Source organism: Cimex lectularius, unplaced genomic scaffold (genome assembly GCF_000648675.2).
Source record: "Cimex lectularius strain Harlan isolate CLEC.00 unplaced genomic scaffold, Clec_2.1 scaffold10, whole genome shotgun sequence".
In the NCBI taxonomy this organism is placed as follows: domain Eukaryota; kingdom Metazoa; phylum Arthropoda; class Insecta; order Hemiptera; family Cimicidae; genus Cimex; species Cimex lectularius.
The window spans coordinates 2720485-2742927 of record NW_019392665.1 but is presented as its reverse complement, the minus strand read 5'-3'; the positions used below and the strand labels follow the sequence as shown (position 1 = coordinate 2742927).

At 35.5% G+C, this 22443-nt stretch overlaps 1 protein-coding gene across 4 annotated transcripts in view; it reads left to right on the top strand.

Annotated features, from left to right (window-relative positions):
• The window catches only part of LOC106667340 (longitudinals lacking protein-like), a 54270-nt gene that overhangs the window by 1339 nt on the left and 30488 nt on the right, over positions 1–22443 (top strand). For all 4 annotated transcript variants that reach the window (XM_014395229.2, XM_014395231.2, XM_014395233.2 and 1 more), the window contains exon 2: positions 18510–19176. In XM_014395229.2, the coding sequence (XP_014250715.1) occupies positions 18510–19176 (667 nt within the window). The remainder of the gene's footprint in view (positions 1–18509; positions 19177–22443) is intronic.

Sequence of the window (22443 nt, the reverse complement as noted above, 5' to 3'; positions counted from 1 at the left end):
TATCATTTGGCTACATCGGACTTTTTTTCATTTATTTCGAAAAACAGACTTCTCAATTACAAAAAAGTAGGATAAAACCAGTGAAAATAAAACATTTCTGATCGAAATAATCGTACATTTGGTAAGTTTAAAGTTTTATCTTTAATATTGATATGGCCCAAATGACCTGATGTGTTAAGCAGTCGAACAGCGGGAAAAGGTTAAATTATAACACTCGGTCAATCACAGATTTTACGAATATCTACCTTTATTTGCACTTATAGAAAAAAAACCCACAAATAACTGAACAAATCTTGGTAAACTTAAAATTTACTGATTAAAATAATCGTGTTTGATAAGTTAATAAGGTAAAAAAATATTTTTAATGTTAGAATCGTCGAAAACACCTGGTATGTTAAGAAGACGACCAGTTGAAACGGTTAAATGCTAGCATTTGGCTATATGGGATTTTTTGTCGCATTTGTTTAGAAAAACCGACTTCTCATTTGCAAAAGAAATAATAAAGGATAAAACAAGTTAAAATAAAAAATTTCTGATCGGAATAATCCTATATTTGATAAGTTTAAAGTTTTATCTTTTACTATTGACTTGGCCCAAATGACCTGGTGTGTTAAGCAGTCGAACAGCGGGAAAGATTAAATTATAACACTCGATCAACAACAGATTTTATGAATATCTACTTTTATTTGCACTTAGAGAGAAAAAAATCCACAAATAACAGACCCAATCTTGGTAGAATTAAAATTTAATGATTAAAATAATCATGTTTGATAAGTTTAAATTTTTTATTTTTATTACTAAAATCGCTGAAAATGCCTGGTGTGTTAAGAAGTCGACCAGCAGAAAAAGCTAAATTCTAGAATTTGGCAACAAAGGCCTTTTGTTTGTTCCATTCATTTCGAAAAACAGATTTATCAATTGTAGAAAATAGGATAAAACCAGTCAAAATAAAATTTACGGTTGAAAATAATCGTACCTGATAAGCATAAACTTTTAAGTTTTATTATTGAAATCGCCCAAACCTGATCACCATTTGCACTTAGGAAAATAATATTTATTTATAAATGCCCAAGTAAAACTGGTAAAATTGATTAAAAATAATCATCAGTTTGATAAATTTAAAAGTTTAATTTTCACTGTTGAAAAAGCCTTAATGTTGAAACGGTTAGATTCTAACTTGTGCACCAAACTTGATTTTTATATTGATCATTTATCACTATTTATTTACTCTTCAGTTAAATTTTTACATTGAATTGGCCTAGTGTGTTAAGAAGTCGACCAGTTGAAACGTTCATTAACACTTTTACAATAGACTTGATTTTTTAAATTATAATTTGTCTGCAGTTAGGAAACAGTATCTACTGATAACTGCTCAAATAAAACTTGTACTATTGAAAGTTACCGATTAAACGAATCATATAAATATTTGATCGATTTAAAAGTAAAATGTTTACTATTGATCTCGACCAAATAACGAGTCATTTTAAAAAGTCGACCAGCAGGAAGGGTATAAATTCAAACACTTAAGTACTACACGTGCAAATAAACAGCTGACAAAAACAACAGGACTAAAAAATAAAAAGGAAAACTAACTGCAAGTAAGAAAGAAACCTAACACTGTAGAGCAACTATAATTTATTTTTATTGTTATCAACATTTATTTACTCTCAGTATACCAGACTTTATTTTAATAGCTGTCCTTTTTTATTTTTATTTTGCTGCATTTTCGAAGAAAAACTGACTTCAGATTGTAGAAATGAATAAAGTCGGTAAACAATTTTTAAAAAGTTTTTATCTTTTAGGATTGAAATAACCGAAAATTGGTGTGTTAAGAAGTCGACCAGCAGAAACACTAAAATACACTAGACTTAATCTATTTTTATTATCCATTTTTTAAATTTATTTTTATTCGATTTTTGAAGAATAATTGACTTCAAAAACTGAAGAAATGAATAGAACTGGTTAAAAAAAGTTCTTTTAGTATTGAAATTGCCCAAAATATCTGATGTGTTAAGAAATCGACCAGCAAGGAAGGTTAAATTCTAACACTCAAATACACCTAACTTGATCTATTTTAATATCAGTCTTTTTATTTATTTTTATAGTATTTTTTATGAAAAACTGACTTCCAAAACTGTAGAAAAAACACTCTCAACACTACACGCAAGAATGGCACAATTACACAGAAAACAAACACTTTGAGCCCTGAAGATGATCTCAATAAAGATCGAAACGTTGGCACGATAAAGAAAATGTTTTTCTGAAACCTACATCACACCAGACCGCATCTCACGATTTCTGAATAATTGTAGAAAAAACTTTCAATTTTTAATATTAAAATCACCGAAAAATACCTTGCTTGTTAAGAAATCGACAATAGGGAGTGTTAAATTCTTCGGAATCTTTTGCGATAAAGACTAGGCTATTGGTTTAATTTTAACACAGTTAAATTTGCATTTAGGACAACAATTAAACAAAAAAAAAGGTGTTGAACTGAACGTATAAACAAACATCTTTACGCTGAAATTTGCTTTTCGGCTATTAACATATCATTACCAAAAAGGTACCTTGTTAAAAACTATTAAATTCTAACAGTCGTCACTTTCAACACCGGCCACTATTTCTTGAAACACCAGCATTTATTTTGATTTTAAAGGTAAAAATTAAAACATTGACAAAACTATTTACTAAATACGTTTTACAATTTATGATAAAAACCTACGAAAAATTATTACCCTTACTATTTACTATATTATTTTGATTCTTAGAAATTTAATTTTTTATAGCTTTAAACAATTATGATTAAAGACTTAAATCTAATGGTCTCTTGTTAAAAAGTCACATAGTTGGAATGGAAACATTATTAACATATTTTTATCAATCAGTATCAAAGTCATATGTTGCACAAATTAAAAAAAAAAGAATAATTTTTATTATTTTATTTTTTAATTTTTATTTTGATGCAGTTTCAAACCTCTAAATGAAAGTGCAGAAATGAAAAGAGCTGGTAAACAACAAGCATAAAAAATAAATGAAAAGCCTCTGTAGTTGTATTTGATAAAGCTAGATAAGTTGATAGTTGTAATATTTACATTTTATCATATTTGAAATTTGAAATAATGCTATGAGAATCTACCAGCTCAATTTTATTCACTTTTTGTAAAGGGTGGTTCTACTAAGAAAACTTAGTTTTATGAGTAGGACCATCCATTACAAAAAGTAAATTGACTTACCCACCACAATTATTTCCATCTGCAAGTACAATTTTAAACACTCATCCGAGCTGGATTTTAATTAGTTAAATGTATGTTATTATTTGCATTGGGGGGGGGGGACCTGCAGCTAAACCGTTTTTAAATATTAAAATTTGAACTGAAAATATTAATAGCCAGTTATTCATTTCAAATATGGCAAGTTCACATTTTGAACAATAATAATTAAAAAGGCCTATTAAAAATTACTTTACTTGCATTTAAAGAAAAAAAAATGTTAATCAATGTTTCATGAAGAGAAAAAAAGCAACGTGTGGTAAAAAAAACATCGAAATTTAATTTTTAATAGCTTTTAGCGTCATTATCAAATTCCCTAGTGCTAAAAAGTATTACCTTTTGCTATTGAAATCGCGGATGTGTTAAAAAGTCGACCAGCTGGAAAGGCTTAGTTATAACACTCGTTTATATCAGACTTGATTTTTGATAAATATCGACTTTTACTTGCACTTAGGTAAAAATATCTGTAGGTAACTGCCCATATTAATAAAATTACCTCTTAGAATCGAAATTTATTAAACTATTCGTATTTTTGATAAGCTTAAAATTTTCATTTTATCAATAACTGCTCAAATTACTCTGGTAGAATTGACATTTATGCATTACAATAATCCTGTTTGTCAAGCTTATTAAAATTGTAATTTTTCCAATTGAAAATCACCGAAAATACTGTGTTAAGAAATCGTAAATTTGAAATGGTTAAAATCTATGGCTCGGCTACATCGTATAGAAAAACGGGTTTGTCAATTGCATAAATGGGATAAAACCATTTGAAATAAAATTTTCGTATTAAAATCATTGTGTACTTATATGATAAGTTTAAAGTTTTAACTTTTATTATTGAAATGGCCAAATGTGTTAAGAAGTTGAACAGCAGGAAAGGTTAAATTATAACACTCGGTCTATACCAGATTTTATATCTGCTTTTTTTTGCACTTAGAGAAAAAAAATACCCACAAATAACTGGGCAAAACTTGGTAGAAATGAAATTTACTGATTAAAATAATCATGTTTGATAAGTTCAGATTTTTAATTTTTAATATTGACATCGCCGAAAATAACTGGTGTGTTAAGAAGACGACCGGTTGAAACGGTTAAATTCCAGCATTTAGCTACATCGGACTTTTTTGTTGCATTTGTTTAGAAAAGCCGACTTTTCAATTGCAAAAAATAAGATAAAACCAGTCAAAATGAAAAATTCCTGATCAAAATAATCGTATATTTATTGACACTTAGTTTTTTACTATCGACTTTTACTTGCGCTTACGGAAAAAATACCTTTTAATAACTTTAGGAATTGAAAATCACTTAGTTTAAAATTTTAATTTTATCACGCAAAAATTATAAACTTGTGTTCAATACGTTTTATATATTTTTGCAGTTGGGAAACATCTTTGCTCCTTGGCTTCAATGAAAAATTAGATTATAGTTTTTTCTCATTCTGGCGATTTTTTTTGTAATCAACACGATTAAGTTCACATTTTAAACCAACAGTTTTGAAATCGTCAATAATGGGAATTGTTTAAATAATTGTGGGAATTGTCGAAGAATGCTTACACTTTATAGTGGAATAATACAAGTTTGCTTATTTCAAATATCCGTTTATGACCAATTTAACTTTACAACCAATTTTTGTGTAAGGTTTTGGTTGAAATGAAAAAGTTAGTGCCACGAGCGGGATTCGAACCCACGACCTTAGGCTAAATACGCCGCTGCTCTACCACTTGAGCTATCGTGACTTCTATCCACTCGTATTTATCCGAAGGTCGTGGGTTCGAATCCCGCTCGTGGTAGTACTAACTTTTTCATTTCAACCAAAACCTTACATAAAAAGGAATTAATTGAACAAAATAATTTAGTCAATAGACCACTAAATATAATGGATTTTCCAACCAATATAAAATTTATTATAGCTTAGCATCAGTGCAGTTATTTTAATAGCAAGAACATTATAAAGCGATGGACAAATTAAGGGGAGCAGGCTAAATTGTATCAGTTAAGTTTTGCCTTATCGAATTAAATTTCATATACATATCATATGAGTAAAAAAGTCGTTGGAACTGTTGAAATATAGTCAATCCGGGATGAAATTTTTAATATTTTTTCCTTCGTATATTTTGTTATTCGGCATTTTCGGTTCAGAGAAAAGCACATGAACTTTTGACCCAAATCTCATAAGTCGTGTCGAATGTCAAAGCATGAAAAATTGTCTATAGGATTGCCACGCCGATCTTCCTATTGTCTTTTATCAATGACTTCATTGTTTACAGATATCTTAAATGTTTTAAGTTTTTTTTTTCCTTGGAAGAATGTCAGTTGATTAGTTGTACATCTAATGCGGCTGATTGCCACAAAGTTTCTGAAGAAAGACAATGATTTTGCTGCTTTAGTTACATTGTATTATTCAAGGAGAGAATTTACAGGGTACCGCTATAGTTTGTTAAATTTATTTTATAGACTTTCCTTTTTTTCCTGCGAGGAAATCTCGCCTTAGGTGTTACACATGGTTAACATTTCAGCATGGTTATCTTGTCCAGGCAGAATTTTCTCGCCAATTGAGAATTCCTGGGTTGTACTTTGTTGGTCAGAAGAACAAAGAAAATTGTATTGTTTTTACTTCGTGAACAGACAAATCTGTGGGCTTAACGGTATCTTGTCAAATCTGACGAAATTATGAAAATTAGTATTGAGGGGGGGTCGGCACTTTCTCCGACTCGTGGTATTGCAAAGGTCAGACCACATTTGCTAACAAATGCGTCTTTTGAATAATTTGATTTTGATGCAGGATTGTTTTTTTTATATGTCTTATTTTAAAATTTGTGTTTCTTGCTTTTTTTTAAACTCCTTTTAAAACGGCGAATTTATATTCGAGTTGAAATGTTCAGCTGGATTCGTCAAAACGTGTTGTGAAGTTGAAGTTTGTTTGTTGTCACGAATGACTTAAGTGGATAAAATGGTTAATTGGGAGAGGGAGGATGTGTGGAAAGAAGTTAAACGCTACGGCTCTTGGAAGACTGTTAGCGATAAGCTCTCGTGTCCTGGGGGCGTTAAAAATCTATCCAGAAGTCGGGAAAATAAAATCCCGACAGGGTTTTTTTCCCTAAAATAGTAGCACAAAAAGGAAGGCGGAGGATCTGATATCGTGTCAGATAAAAAATATTTATCTCTTCTCCTAATAAACAACTTTTACAAGTAATCATCGCGATAAAATCCTATCCTCGAAGTAATGCTAAATCGTAAATAAAATTCTATTAAAAAAACAAAACAAGACAAAAAAAAGTCGACCGAGAGGAACGGCCATTTATGTAATTAAGAGCTTTTCCTCCGCTTTAGAAAGATTGTGTCGGCCATGGCATAGATAAGGCGTAATATCTTCCACCAAAAAAAAAAAAATCTTTTGACAATGACCAAATGGAAAACGGTCGATTATCAGAATACGCCCGGATAAAATGAAAGAATTGAGGTCAATTTGGGAATTTGTTTTATTCCATAATCAAAGTTCCATTGACTCCCGGCAGTTGTGGGAAGTCGGATTTGTATGCCATGCGAACAATCTGGGACACTCGCTGATCCATTCCCACAACGCGCAGCCTCTCACTCTTTTACACACGGTAGTAAAAACATAATAAACGCCCAATTGTGTACCGGCCACTCTCACACTCCCACCCGTCGTAAAAACACATCTATGGACAAACCGAGCGAATTAGTAAGGTCGTAATTTTGTAACTAGAGCGTAAAAATACATGACCACTGAACGCACTTTTTTATACAGATAAACACATCCACCCCTATGTATCTTTTTCCGAATATTTCTGAATTGTTACCCCTCCATTAACGCATGGTATCGTAGGTAAAAGCAGAGGGCTATATACAACACATTGCGATACTCTTATTCCACCTTAACATGTAAACCATGATACATTACTACCAAATTGACTACATGCGTTGGAAGCACAGTACAACACCTTCTATACTCGCGTCAATCTTGTAGAAAAAGAAAATATTTCTGTTCAATATTGTTCTAAACGTGTTGTCGAATTTTCCAAGTTGGCTATGCATGAGTTTGGGCCCGACTCAGTGGTCTTCATATTATTCAATTCTTTTAGAAAACCGAAAATGTCCAGGAACAAGAAGCTTTACATATTTTTTTAAATATTTAATAATTTTAGTAACGAATGCCTATGGGTAAGAACTGTTCTTTTTTACTTTAGGAATAAGGTAAACATAAATTAGCTCTACGTTGCTCCATGTATTACTCATTTTGTCATAAAAAGTGCTTAGCCGCGAAGGAAAACCGTTTTTGTTACATTTCGAGTAGGATAAACTGAAGTGGGCTCTGCATTGCCCCATGTGATACTCACGTTTTTCAAAAAAAGTGATTAGCTGCTGGAAAACCATTCTGATTATATTTGGAGTAGGATAAACAGAAGTGGGCTCTGCACTGTTCCATGTGATACTCACGTTTTTCATAAAAAGTAAATAGCCGCGAAAGAAAACCATTTTGGTTACATTTGTAGTAGGATAAACAGAAGTGGGCTCTGCACTGCTCCATGTGATACTCTCGCGTTTCATAAAAAATGAATAGCCGCTGGAAAACCATTCTGATTATATTTGGAGTAGGAAAAACAGAAGTGGGCTCCGCACTGTTCCATGTGACACTCACGTTTTTCATAAAAAGTGAATAGCCGCGAAAGAAAACCATTTTGGTTACATTTGGAGTAGGGTAAACTGAAGTGGGCTTTGCACTGCTCAATGTGATACTCACGCGTTGCATAAAAAATAAATAGCCGCTGGAAAACTCAACAAGTAAATATTGATAAATTGCTCTAGTGGAAAATCAAAAGCATTCTTTTGTCGAAATCCTGAACAAAGTGAGAAACACGTCTTCAGGAATTATTGGATAGGAGCATTATTAAAAAAAATCAAAGGTAATTCTTATATGATAATGATGGAATGTGACAGGAAATAGAAAAATGGCAAATTGATGGATTTTTAAAAAAATTTTCCTTTTTTTACACCATTTATGTATATAACAAAGATAAGAGAATAAGATAAGGAAATAAAGGTCAAAAACAAACTCTTAGTTTCAAAAATGTTAACTAGACGTTTTTCAAATCGTGTTGTGATTTTTTTCTCTCCATAAAGTGAAAACTACTAATAATCTGTTTGTCTTCGTTGTGCAATTCTTCAGATATTAATTGTCTGATCTAAAATAATTACGTTTTATTGTTTATTGCTCTCGGCTAAAGTCAGTCAATTATACCAATTAAATTCTAATTACTCTTATTCAGTTCACGCATGAAAATCATCACGAATTAAGGCTTTCCTTTAATAGGCCTTGAGTGTAATTAAAAGTTTTATAACTTTGATGTTCTTGTCCTTTAATTTCTTAGCTGAAGGAAATCTTGAAGTCCTCAGCTGATACATCCTGTACTTAATGAAAGCTAACAGATCCTGATTTTTCCTGCCGAGAATGGATTTGTTCCCAACCTGAGTATTTTTATTTATTACTGTCAGCTTGGAAAGGTGGAAGGAAGACTTAAATCTAATTCAAACAATTTTTATCAATCTTATCGTACGAAAATATGAATCATATTTCTTTTAATCCTAACGCCTCCCTAAGTAGGATTGAAGCTATCCAAGATAAATTAATGTTAAACAGTTAATTCAACAAATAAAAACTTTGTACTTTGTTTGACAACGAAAAATACATTTAGAAACCGGCACTTTAATTAAAAAAAAAAAAATTACGAATAGGGAAATGTTTATAGCCAAATTTACAACATTATCCCGGCTATAATATTTGATGAGCTATCACAAAGACACATTTTGTATTACCTTTCCCTTCGCTAACTTTTGATCTCATAAAAATTGTAAAAGAAATATAAAACGCAATTGAATTTCCTTTTTTAACTTCCATTCGCCCCTAAAAGAAATAAAAAGGAACTACCCGTTATTCTCTTTCCTTTGAATCTAATTTCTATTTTCCGTATCATTCTGTGGTATTTCAACTGCCAAGAAGAAGAAATGTAAACTTGTAAAACTCCTCTCACTCGTTTTCTTTGTTGCTACGACTCGTCTTCTTTCTTTCTCGATCTATTACTCTCACTTTCGCCATCTATCTGCCTCACCCACTTTCTCTCACTCAATCATTTACACCTTCTTACGTGTACTCTCTCCTCTCACTCTCACTCTCTCTCTCTCTCTCTCTCTCACACACACACACACACACACACACACACACACACACACACACACACACACACACACACAAAACAACTATTTATCTATCTATCTAATCTATCTGTCTGTCTGTCTATCTGCCATCAATTTATTACCATTATTTTTTCACGCTCTTTACCTATCTCCCTCCCCCTCTCTCTTTCTAACTCTCTTTAACTCTCTCCCCTCTCTTTCTCCCTCTCTCACTTTTTCTCACTCTCTTTACCTCTCACTCCCTTTACTCTTTCTCTTTCTCTTTCTCTTTCTAACTTACTCCCTATAACTCCCCTCTCTATTTCCCCCATATCTTTCTTACTATTTTTCTTCTAGCTTATTCACTCTCTAACTCCGTCACTCTCTCTAACTCCCTTTCTCCCTCTGTCACTCTTTATTACTCTCTCTTTCTAACTTACTCACTCTCTAACTCCCCCTCTCTATTTCCCCCCATCTCTTTCTTACTCTTTTTAACTTCTCACTCTCTCTACCTCCCTTTCTCCTTTTCTCACTCTTTCTTGCTCTCTCTTTCTAACTTACTGACTCACTCTAACTCCCCTCTCTTTCTTTCTCTTCCTCTCTCTCTCTCTCTCTCTCTCTCTCTCTCTCTCTCTTTCTCTCTCTCTCTCACTCTCACACTCTCATTCTATCTATCTATCTCTCTTTCTCTCATTCTCTTTCTCTTTCCCTCCCTTTCACTCTCTTTCTAACTCAGTCACTCTAACTCCTCCTCTATTTCTCTCGCTCTATCATTCCCTCTCCATCTCTCTTATTCCCCTCTACTTCACTCACGCTCATTCACACACTCTCCCTATATGTCATCTCACGATTTCTGAATAATTATATGTCTATCTATTTTTAATTCAATTAAATTTCTTTTTCTCATTTACTCACTTGCCTACTCATAAATCACATACCTTCTTTCTCATCCACCTTTTCTTATAATCTATGCTATTTATCGATCTATCTCGTTCTGTTGTATTTCGCTACTGCTTTTTCACATACATGTGGTTCTTTCTCCCTCTCCCACGCCTTCCTACCAATCCATATCTCTTTTCCTCTTCGACTGTTCTTACTACGTCCACTACCAAGTTCACTCGTACATTTTTAGCACAATTCAGTATCGTTTTAGGTCCCATTGTTCTGAGTATCTCAATCTTTTCTTTTTACGTTTATGTGTGTTATTTCATTACTTAGCAGGCTAAAAATCATATAAGCCGTTTATAGTTCGATATAAAAGGCGTTTGTAAAGAGGTGGTGGTGGTGGTGGAATGAAGGAGAGTGAGTCTGTTCGTTTCTGTGCGTGCGAGCGAGGAGGAAGGGAGAGACAGTGGACGAAAAAGAAGGAAAGAGAATCAATTAGAGTGCAAGCGATAGGGCAATAATTTTGTGGAAATTCCTCCGAGAGAAAATCGGCGTGTTCCGCTTTCCCCCCTCCGGCCTCGCGCGTTCCGGCCGGATTCCTTCGAGCGTGTCCTTTCTTCGTTTAAAAATAGGGTCGCGCGGCCGGAGGTGTGTAGTTTACGGGAGTGGAGTGACACTTCGGAACCCGTGTGGGTGTCTTTTTTCCACCTGGAGAGGAGGGGGCTGCCCCGGGCGGAACCCAGACGGGGCACTTACCCAAATTCCTCGACTGACCCCCCCGGGAAATCAGACCCATAACTGTATAACTAACAAATACAAAATGCCAACAGGGCAAGAGATACTCTTTAAAACCACATGAGAGCCCGTTGAACATGCGGTTGTCTCTTTTTTTCTTAAGAATTTTCCCCAGTCTATCAGCCTGAATAGACACAAGCACATTTTTAGTATGATTAGAAAATCACCCGCTAGGCTTCTTAGGTTGATTAAATTAATGAAATTATCCGAGATTTCTTGTAATTTTCACATGGTAAAAAGATTTAGAAAAACATCCTCTTTTACTACATCAGAATCCTGTCACAATAATAATATCAATGATTTAACTTTGGTCGTTTTCCATCATTTGTCCTCGCTGTTTTGGTCTGTCATTGATTTTTCATTGATGATTCTGTGTCGATGCCTCCCCCTGCTTTTGCCCCTGAAGATGGTAAACTACCAAAACGCGTCTCACAGACTAAAACAGCGATGATAGGCGGACAAAAATCATTAAAAAGGAACACACTACACATGTACAAAAAGTCCTGATATATACATTTTATTGTTGTATATTGTTCAAATAATTTGGTTAAATTTGAAATTTCTACTTTGTGTTCATCATTGTATAAATTTTTTTTTTTCTTACCTGTCTTGGTATAATAGATGTAGCGCTCTTTAAGAGCTATTGTATCCCCTGTTCTAAGCCTAAAGCACACCGGTAAGTCCTATTTCATCAAGGGACTTTAATAGGCCGGTTTCAGCGGTTGAACCTTGAACCTCTTTTAAGGTCACATTGTACATCCCAAAGCACTTCCTCCTGCGAGCAAGAGTTGCACCACAGTTTGTGGGTGTCTCCTCTGCCTCTTTGCAGAATCTGCATGTGTCGTCTTGGGTTATTCTAATTTTCTTTAAATGTTTAGTTTGCAGTGTCTTGTTAGGATTCGCAGTTTTTTCTGCTTCCTTTGATACATTCTGTCACTTCTTTCCTTCCAAAATTTGTTAGGAGGTTCTTGGATTGTTTCCAATGAGTGAATTCCATTGTTCCTTCATTTTCTTTTTGTCCTTCTGTCTGAGGTACTCTTTGAAAGTGTTGGTTCCTATGCTACAGAAAGGCTCGGGTCCTATCCTATTTCCTTGCAAGGGTGTCCGCTTTCTCGTTGCCTACTACTCCCATGTGTCCTGGGACCAAGCATATGTTGACTTTGTTCTGTGTATCTAATAAGTTTAATTTGGTTTTGCAGTTCAACACCATCTTTGAACTAATGATATTTGAGCTTAGTGTTTTGATGGCTGCTTGACTATCTGACATTAGCTATGTTCAGGTTTTTGTACCTGTCAAGTTGAAGTTGAATTGAGTACATCCCTTGATTGCGTGGACTTCAGCTTGGAAGATATTGGTGTATTTGGTTCCAGGACGGGTTATTAGTATAATGTAAATAATGTTTGTAAATCCCTGGCTCTGAAGATGATCTAAATTAAGATCGAAACGTTGGCACAATAAAGAAAATGTTTTTATAAACCTACATCATACAAGACCGCATCCCGCGATCTCCAAATAATCATTGTATATACATTATTAACTGACGCGTTGTAAAACTCGTCAAAGCATTAGAAATTTTTCTTTGGATAGTTTGGTGGATGGCTATTGTAGGTGATATTCAAGCTGTGATTTTTTTTTTCTGTAGACAAGACGCTTGTGGGTCGGTCGAATTTTCAACGCCATGAACCCTTGTCTTATCGGCCCAGGGGGACGGAACTGAAACCCAGTTCTGCCTATTTATCATTTTCGGGACTCGCCCATTCATTTGTAACCGAAATTAAATTCATTCGAGAAAATCCATTCGCCGAGGATGAAGATTTAACGGATCTTGCAAGAGGTTTTTTTATATTTTTTATTTTCCTTTTGGAACTTGTGCCGACACTTCTTGTGGAATGTCATGTTGTAAAATTTTCCATAAAAGTCGGCAGGGGGGAAAAATTCTACTACAATAATAATCGTAAGTTATTTACGGCCAACCGTATGGGTCGGGTATGCTTCGCCGTCTCAATGATCATCTTTGATATGAACGACCTATTTGTTTGTACCTTGCGAGAAAGTACGGTTCCTTCGTTTGAAGTCGATTGATTAAAGTTCCGTTTTCTTCTGATTCGGATGTAACAGATGATGACTTAAACAGGTAGGACATTCATTCCAATCAATTTTTTAAAATCCACCCCCTCTGTGGGTCGCAAATGACAATTTCAACCCATCAAAATTCCAAGCTTTCAAAACAGCCGACAAATTGATAACATAATATTTTTTTTTTAAAGATTATAAAATTAGGGAATGGACTGTAACGAAGCATTAAAAAAATCTTTCAGCCTTCCAATCCCCGAAGCAGTTTAATGTCCGCCCAATAAAAAGCTATTTGGAAAAGGAAAAGGGGTTTTACAGGCCCGGTCTGTGCTTTCCCCCTGGGAAAAAAAGGGTCCGTACTTACCTGAACGAATTCCCAGGTGCCCCCAAGTTTTCCCCACAGGGATTCGAAATAAATTCTGAACGTTATAAAAAGTGGCAATCCTGAGAAACCGGATTGTTATACGTTTATTTATGTATTTTTTTATTCTTGGCAATATATTGTTTTATTATATCACTTAAGATCACTACTTAAATCTTAATATAATGTAATAAATACCTCATCACAAGGCTGAAGAGTTTTACCCAGTTCAAACTTACTTTATTTACAATCAAGAACTTTATATACTAAACCATGTAAATTAGGTATATTCAAAGATTTGAAAGGTGTTTTTCAATATACAATTATTTGTTATTATTATCCAAAGGTTGAAAAATCCCAAGTTCTCCCGTGATTGAAATATTTAATTTAATTTTGTCTATTACATGGACGTTCGGGCTTACGGCCCATCATCAGCACCTATACTATGCCATAGATACATATTCCATTTGTCCATCCCATTTTGAGGGGATGTCGTCAAAATGGTTTTAAAACCTCTGCCACTATCCGCCGTTATCCGCTTGAGCCTCCACTTATTAGATGGTGATTAATTGTTTTTTTATCAATTTGTCAAGCAGGGGAGGCCGGAAAACAGAAAAAAAACGAAAAACTGTTTTCCGTCCTCCTCTGCTTGAAAAATTGGTAAAAAACCAATAATCACCATTTTATAATAAGTGGAGTCTCACGCGGATAGCGGCAGATTTTAAAACCATTTTGACATCCCACTCAAAATGGGATGGAAAAATACATGTATCTATGGCATAGTCCAGGTACTGATGATGGGTCGTAAGCCCGAAACGCAATGTAATAGACAAAATTAAATAAAATTTCAATTAATTAATCTTTATGTAAGGTTTTGGTTGAAATGAAAAAGCTAGTGCCACTCCCCATCTCAACCTACAACCTTTCGTGTCCGAGTGGATCGAAGTCACGATAGCTCAAGTGGTAGAGCAGCGGCGTATTTAGCCGAAGGTCATGGGTTCGAATCCCGCTCGTGGCACTAGCTTTTGCACTTTTACTTAAAGTGTATGGTGTTTAGTGACCGTCAGTTAATGATTATTTGGAGATAGTGAGATGTGGTCTGGTGTGACGTAGGTTTTAGAAAAACATTTTCTTTGTCGTGTCACGTTTCGATCTTTATTGAGATCATCTTCAGGGCCTGGGTATTATAAACATTTTTTAAATTTTACTAATACATGTAGGATGTGAAAAAGAACAGTGTTTATAAATCCCGGGCCCTGAAGATGATCTCAATAAAGATCGAAACGTTGGCACGACGTCTAAAACCTACGTCACACCAGACCGCTTCTCACGATCTCCAGATAATCTTTACCTAAAATGTTCAAGCTTACTTTATATACAATCAAGAATTTTATATACTAAACCGTATAAATTAGGTATATTTGAATATTTGAAAGGTGTTTTTCAATATACAATTCGTTATTTGTTATGTCCTTCTGCCGCCAAAATTCCATGAAAGGGGGCGGGGGCCTGACCACCTCGTCTCGTTCATTCATCTCCGTTTTGAACGAGGCGTTCGTATTTCTTTTATCTCGACTTTGAGAATGTTATTACGAAAGAATTCTCCTCGATGAGAAATCTTGTCCCACTGATATTCTGTTGTTTTACAAAAGTCTCCCCATTATCTTGTCTCCAGCGAGATAGTGAGGCGAAAAAAGGGAGACCACTTACAAGTTAATCAATTTTTCGTTTTTTTTTTTTTTTATCGTGCAACTATATTTAATTACATCCTACTCTTAGTTTTGAGATTGGACAGGAGGGGAAAAAATCCGAATTACGCTTTATTTATCGTACGGAAAATGTTGTGCAAGAAAATCGGTCTACTCGCGCCAATTAATTTACAACGCTTTCCCCCTAGCGATGACAAGACAAAAGACCTAGAAAAAGGGTCAAGCCATTGGAGGATAAAGAAAAGCTGAAATACTCAATTAAAATTATATCTCTCCTGATAAAGAAAGTCAAAGTCTGAACGGGCAAGTTTATCTATCGTCCCGATTAACTAAGTGGCACTTTTCAGATTATAGGATAAAAAAAAAGTTATAAAACCTTTTTTTTACACCAAGAAGGCAAGCTGGGTTTGACGGGTTAAAAATGTTTTTTTGTTTGTTTTTATTTTGTGGCGTGGAGGTTTATGACGCACGAAAATGTTTGTGAAGCAGAATCTGGTGGTGAATGAAACTGATAGCGAGTCGCGGTTTGAAGAGCAAAAAAACATCCCCGTTCTGCCCTTTTAAGATAATTAAAAGTTATTAAGATTAATTTAATCGAATTGTTGTCCAGAATTCGAAAGCATGGTTTTCTGGAGAACTCTTGCCCCAGTGAGAGTGCGTTTGCTCGTTATAAAATTATCAGCCAATGAGAGTTTTAGACTGAAGACGCAAAAATTGTGTGGCGATTTGTCCGGTTACCACTTTTTCCAGTGGGAGAAATTTTCTAAATCAAAATACATTTGATTAAAAAGATGTTTTTATCTCAAAGAAACTATTGCTAAAGGAAAGCAAATTAATGCAATACAAGCCATAAAATATCTATAAAATCAAATGAATACACAAAGTACAGCCAGAGACCTATTTCATAATGAAATACAATCTAATCCTATTAGCGTAGTACCTTCGTAATTTGTACAATTTTGTTTCATAATGAAAAAGTACAATGTACAAGTTGTAAAGTCGAAATTATCATAAAAATTGTTCAGAATACAACGATATCCTTTGTACTAGTAACACAAATATTTGTAAAATACACATCTTTATTTGTACTATTAATACAAGTCTAATATCGCCTGTATTATCAAAATATTAGAGCAAATTTCCAACGATTAATATTGCTCCAACATTTTCTTACAATTCTAGAGGATTTACTTTCCAGTATTGATAGTAGCTCGACAAAATGTCACTAGACTTAGAAAAACCTACGGAATAGGGATCAAGTTTGTCTTAGTATTTTTGAATTTAAAGAATAGTTCCAAATGTTATCCTACAGACTCGACTTGCTACTGATGGAGATTAAAAAAAAAAAAAATCGTTACACTTGTTGAAAGTGGTGCCATATTCCACAAACTAGGTGACATGGTATGATGCTATGTTTAGGGATGGTTAGTTATGTAAAATGTATGAAATGGAAATGCTAGGTTATTTCACACAATGTTGCATGGCCAGAAAACGTCACCATAATTATTATAATTTATAAATGCGTTTTTCAATATGAACCATTCCTGTGTCTTGAAATAGATGGATCATTGATTCCTCTTTAAAAATGAGTCTTTTTTTTCATTTTTAAAAGCTGGTTAATAGGATTAATCAACCTGTTAAATTAACTAACTAAAGCAACCTGTGTTGCTTGAAACAACAAATGTTTTTTATTCTTGGTTTCCCCCTCTAACCGTACAGATGACATGGACTTTTTGCTTGTATAATACCACCTGTGGTAATAGTAAGGCCTTCTCCATTATGAAACCGAAAGAATTGATTATGTTCTTAGTAGTTCGAATTATTGTATATTTTATCTAAATACTATTAGTAGCATATTAAGAAATAAATACCCTGGGGGTTGGGATCCTTTGTGATTAGCCATTTTTAGCCAGGAGCTCGATCCAACGTTGGTTGGAACCTTGCGTCGTGATTTTGACATTTCTTGTCCATGCTTTTTTGGGCGTCGGTGGCCTACGGTTAAGTCGTTGACACGGCGCTCATCACTGTAAGGTAAAGGTCCCGGGTTCGAATCCAGCGGCCCTGCATGCGAACAAACGGGTTTAAAAAAAAACCGGCCTCGAGGTTTGATATTACCTCCGCTGTTGCGAACCCTCGTTGGAAAAACAAGTTTAGAGTTTATAGCGTATCCAATAGAAACAAACCCTTGATGAATACTTCCTAGTTCCAAAATCACCGTACTGCTTGGATTTATTGCAATGCCTTCTTTAAAAAACTGGAAAATCTGACCATTTTGTCCGTGGGTATCAGGATTTGCCTGAAAACCCATTTTTCTCAACATTTCAATCTTTTTGTCAAATCTCTCATCAAATGGGTTTTGAAAACACTTTTTCAAGTTTCTACCCTCTGCTTTTTACTTTCCCTTGCTCGTGCAGATGGCGACTTTAGCATATCATACTATATCTTTCGACACTCCACAAACCCTGATAAGCACCCAAACACTTGTAACTGGTTTTGATAATGCAACTTGCAGAAGAGCTCCCTAAGCTCATCTTCTAATGGCGTCTTCACTTTTAATGTTTTTAAAACAAGTACCTCCTTTAGCATATATACCGCCGAAGCAGGTTGTCTGTCTGTTGTGTATAACCTATCCTACTACAGCAGTGGGCATACGTATTTGTGTATAAAAAGTGGCTTTTGAGAGTGCCAACGACTCCTAAGATACAAGGAAATAAAGTCATATCTAAGAGGAGCCACCACAAAATTCTGGAAAGAATTAAAATACATGAGATGGACATGACGTTCATGAGTAAATGAGACAAAAACTCAACTTTGACAGACCCTTCCAAGTGTACGTATTAGAGATCCTGGGATGAAAGCAAGCCCCAAGTTTCCGGAAGGAGCCCTAATGTGGTGGACAGATAGCTCATAGGATGGAATAGAAAGCGGTGTAGGGGTAAAAACGTACTATACTTGAGAAAGAAAAGCCCATACCTCTGGACGAAAGCACCAAGTTTGAGGCAAGTTAAGAGCTAATAAATCTCTCAAAAAGGAAGGCGAGGAACTCCTCTTCCACTCAGCAGGCAGGATTTGATCAAAATTATAGGTCTCTCTACCGGCCACTGCCCTTTTAAGATGGGACAAAGCATACACAGAAACATGCTATGTCTGAAACTAGGATATAACTAAATGAGTATTGTGTATTTTTTGTATGCTGATTTGCGTGTGTTTTCTGTTCGCAGGGGCTCTTCAGCCAGCACTATGAAAAACATCCCATCATAATTCTTAAAGATGTGACGTTCGGGGAGCTGAAAGCGATGTTGGACTATATGTACAGGGGGGAAGTGAACATATCCCAGGAACAGCTCGGAGCTTTCCTGAAAGCTGCCGAATCCCTCCAGATCAAGGGATTGACGGACAGTTCGGGCAACGGCGATCTGTACAGGAAAAGCGAACCGAGGAAAGTCATAATGCCTCCGGTCTCGAAGTCGCCCTGCTTCCCCCAAGGGCTCATAGTCGAGCCCCGTCCCGGCTCCGCCAAGCTCATAACGAACAACAACAACGTTGATTCCCCGCCTTTCCAACAGAGGCTCGACTCCTCGCCGAAAAGGAGGAAAAGAAGGTTGAGCGAGGAGAACGACGATGGCGAAGTCCCCCTCGCCCCAGCGACCATCATACCTCCCATCTGCACCGTGAAAGAAGAGACGCATCCCATTTCGAAGCCGGCCTCACAGCCCCTAGACAGTTACAATATCAAAGTCGAAGCAAAACTAGATTCAAAAACGGAAAACATGACGAACAACGATGATAGCGGCGACGACGGAGGCGGATACCCGGAGGAAGAGGAAGAAGAAGAGATGGATCTTAGTAAACCCGGCACATCTCACGCCGTCAACAATCATCCACCAGGTCAGTAATCAAATTTTATCTCACTTTAGGAACTACCTCGATAATTTTTCTTCTTAACATAATCGTTACGTTTACCTTATAACTAAGTAGATAAAATGGCACGGGGTTTAATAACTTTGCGTAATGTACGGAGACGTCTAAATCCTAATTTTTTTTTTAAAGCGGCTTAAAATGAATTTTTAAATCCCCTATTTCTATTCTCCTTGTAAGTCTTAGAAGGCAGTTCTAGTTGCTAATATATGTACATATTTGTACGTGAGATTCCTATGACTGAATTCAGGTCATCAGCAAGTTGTAGATTTATTTTTATTCTTGTATATAATTGCAAGGAGGTCGGTTTAGCAAGGTCTTGAGTTATGTCATCTTTACAACTTTTTAATCTATATATTTATAGTATTTGAATAGGATGGGTAGGTAGGAAGGTTGAAATTATGACATATATGACATGGATTTCTCTGGGTGGTCTTGAAGTTGGTAACATGTAGTTAAATAAATATTTTTTATTGGTATGTAGGTCGTTTGTGATTCTATGTTTGAACGACGAGCTGAAGATGGCGTCAATCATCAATCTGTAGAAAAAGCGAGATCATCCGGACCAGGAATTTCTCACCGACTCTCATACCTCAGGCATATTTTCACAACTGGCCGATCATTTGAGATTTAAGCGACCGTTAAGATTTGTATCTCGGGATAGAGGCAAGACCTCCATGGATGCTATTCGCTTAACGATTTTCTTTCGGAGTAAAAAGCCGAAGTGGTGCGCGTTTCTCGTCCAACAGGTTTCCAAGTTGTCTCAAAGAAATTTTCCCACTTTTCCCCACCACACGGGACGACCCACGGCACCTGGAGGCATCTAAAAACGGGCGCAATGTAATTTCCGATCGTTCTTCCCTCCAGGCCATTACCCTTCCCCCTCTAATTGAGGCGAACTGGGTTTCCTTTTGAAAATCGTCCTGCATCGAGCCTCGCAGGATACTCTCAACACATATTCATGAACCGGCGGTGGCGTGGCCTCATTCCTTCTCCGCGGGGAGAAAAAGGTTAATTGCATTCCGAAAATAGAGCCCATAACGTCTGTACCCTGGCCATGTTATATTTTATTCATCATTCCCCCGGCGTATATGCGGAAGTAGCAATAGACAGCATTCGCCCCCTCCAACCGCCACCCTATTCGGAATAAACGAGGAAACAATGATAAACCTGCGATAAACCCATGTACTGCTGAATCGCAGGTTGGAAAAAGAATTATTTCTCGCCTTATCATTCGTGGAAAAACGGACAAGCTGCTTTCCTAATATGACGGCCCAGATTTCTACTTTTCTTGTCCGACCTGTTCGTGTTTAGGCCTTGTCGGCCTCGAAGAAAAACGTTAGAAAAATTTAAAAAACATTAATTAGGAAATAGGAACATTTCACAACCGGGAGAGGCACAAAACTGGCTTGGTCCGTTCATTCTTATTGCTCCACGACTACTAGTTTTTCAATGGGGCTCATCATGTCCATTCTACATTCACCAGAACCAGTGCGAGGGGGGAATACATTTGGTTCACCTTTTTTGGTTAAAAATTACAAACAAGAAAATCTAATTAAAACACTATTGACTAGATTTTCAATAGTCAATAACTTAATCGTGAAAAACATTAACTCTCAATTCACTTCAACTAATGTCAGCGAAATTGAAATACCCTTCTCGTGTGAGATTGTTTAGTTAAGCACTGCTAATCACAATTCAGAAGATTTTTAGTGAGTGAAATTTGGTGTTTTCATTGCTCAAGAACACGAGTAAAATTGTCTAGTTAAGAACACTGCTATTCAGAATTCAGTTCTTTAGTGAGTGAAATTTTGTATTTTGATTGCTCAATAATGTGAGTAAAATAGGCTATTAAGTCGTACATTAACAATTCAGAAGACCTTTAGTGAGTGAAATTTGGTGTTTTCATTGCTCAAGAATACGAATAAAATTGTCTAGTTAAGCTGTTATTCACAATTCAGAAGATCTTTAGAGAGTGAAATTGACTGTTATCATTGCTCAAGATTGTCAGTGAAATTGGCTATTATCACTGCTCAAGATTATGAGTGAGATTGTCCAGTTAAGCTCTGCCATTCACAAATCAGATGATCTTTAGAAAGTAAAACTGGCTATTATCACTGCTCAAGATTGTGAGTGAAATTGTCCAATTATAATGCTATTCACAATTCAGAAGATCTTTAGAGAGTGAAATTGACTGTTATCATTGCTCAAGATTGTCAGTGAAATTTGCTATTATCACTGCTCAAGATTGTGAGTAAAATTGTCCAATTATAATGCTATTCACAATTCAGAAGATCTTTAGAGAGTGAAATTGACTGTTATCATTACTAAAGATTGTCAGTGAAATTTGCTAGTATCACAGCTCAAGATTGTGAGTGAAATTGGCTACTATCACTGCTCAAGATTGTGAGTGAAACTGTCCAGTTAAAATGCTATTTACAATTCAGAAGATCTTTAGAGAGTGAAATTGACTGTTATCATTGCTCAAGATTGTCAGTGAAATTTGCTAGTATCACAGCTGAAGATTGTGAGTGAAATTGGCTACTATCACTGCTCAAGATTGTGAGTGAAACTGTCCAGTTAAAATGCTATTTACAATTCAGAAGATCTTTAGAGAGTGAAATTGACTGTTATCATTGCTAAAGATTGTCAGTGAAATTTGCTATTATCACTGCTCAAGATTGTGAGTGAAATTGGCTATTATCACTGCTCAAGATTGTGAGTGAAACTGTCCAGTTAAAATGCTATTTACAATTCAGAAGATCTTTAGAGAGTGAAATTGACCGTTATCATTGCTCAAGATTGTCAGTGAAATTTGCTAGTATCACTGCTCTAAAGATTGTCAGTGAAATTTGCTATTATCACTGCTCAAGATTGTGAGTGAAATTGGCTATTATCACTGCTCAAGATTGTGAGTGAAACTTTCCAGTTAAAATGCTATTCACAGTTCAGAAGATCTTTAGATAGTGAAATTGACTGTTATCATTGCTCAAGATTGTCAGTGAAATTTGCTAGTATCACTGCTCAAGATTGTCAGTGAAATTGGCTATTATCACTGCTCAAGATTGTGAGTGAGATTGTCTAGTTAAGCACTGCCATTCACAAATCAGATGATCTTTAGAAAGTGAAACTGGCTATTATCACTGCTCGAGATTGTGAGTGAAATTGTCTAGTTAAGCACTGCATTAATTCAAGTATTCTGAATTGTGAATAGCAGTACTTAATTAGCCAAATTTG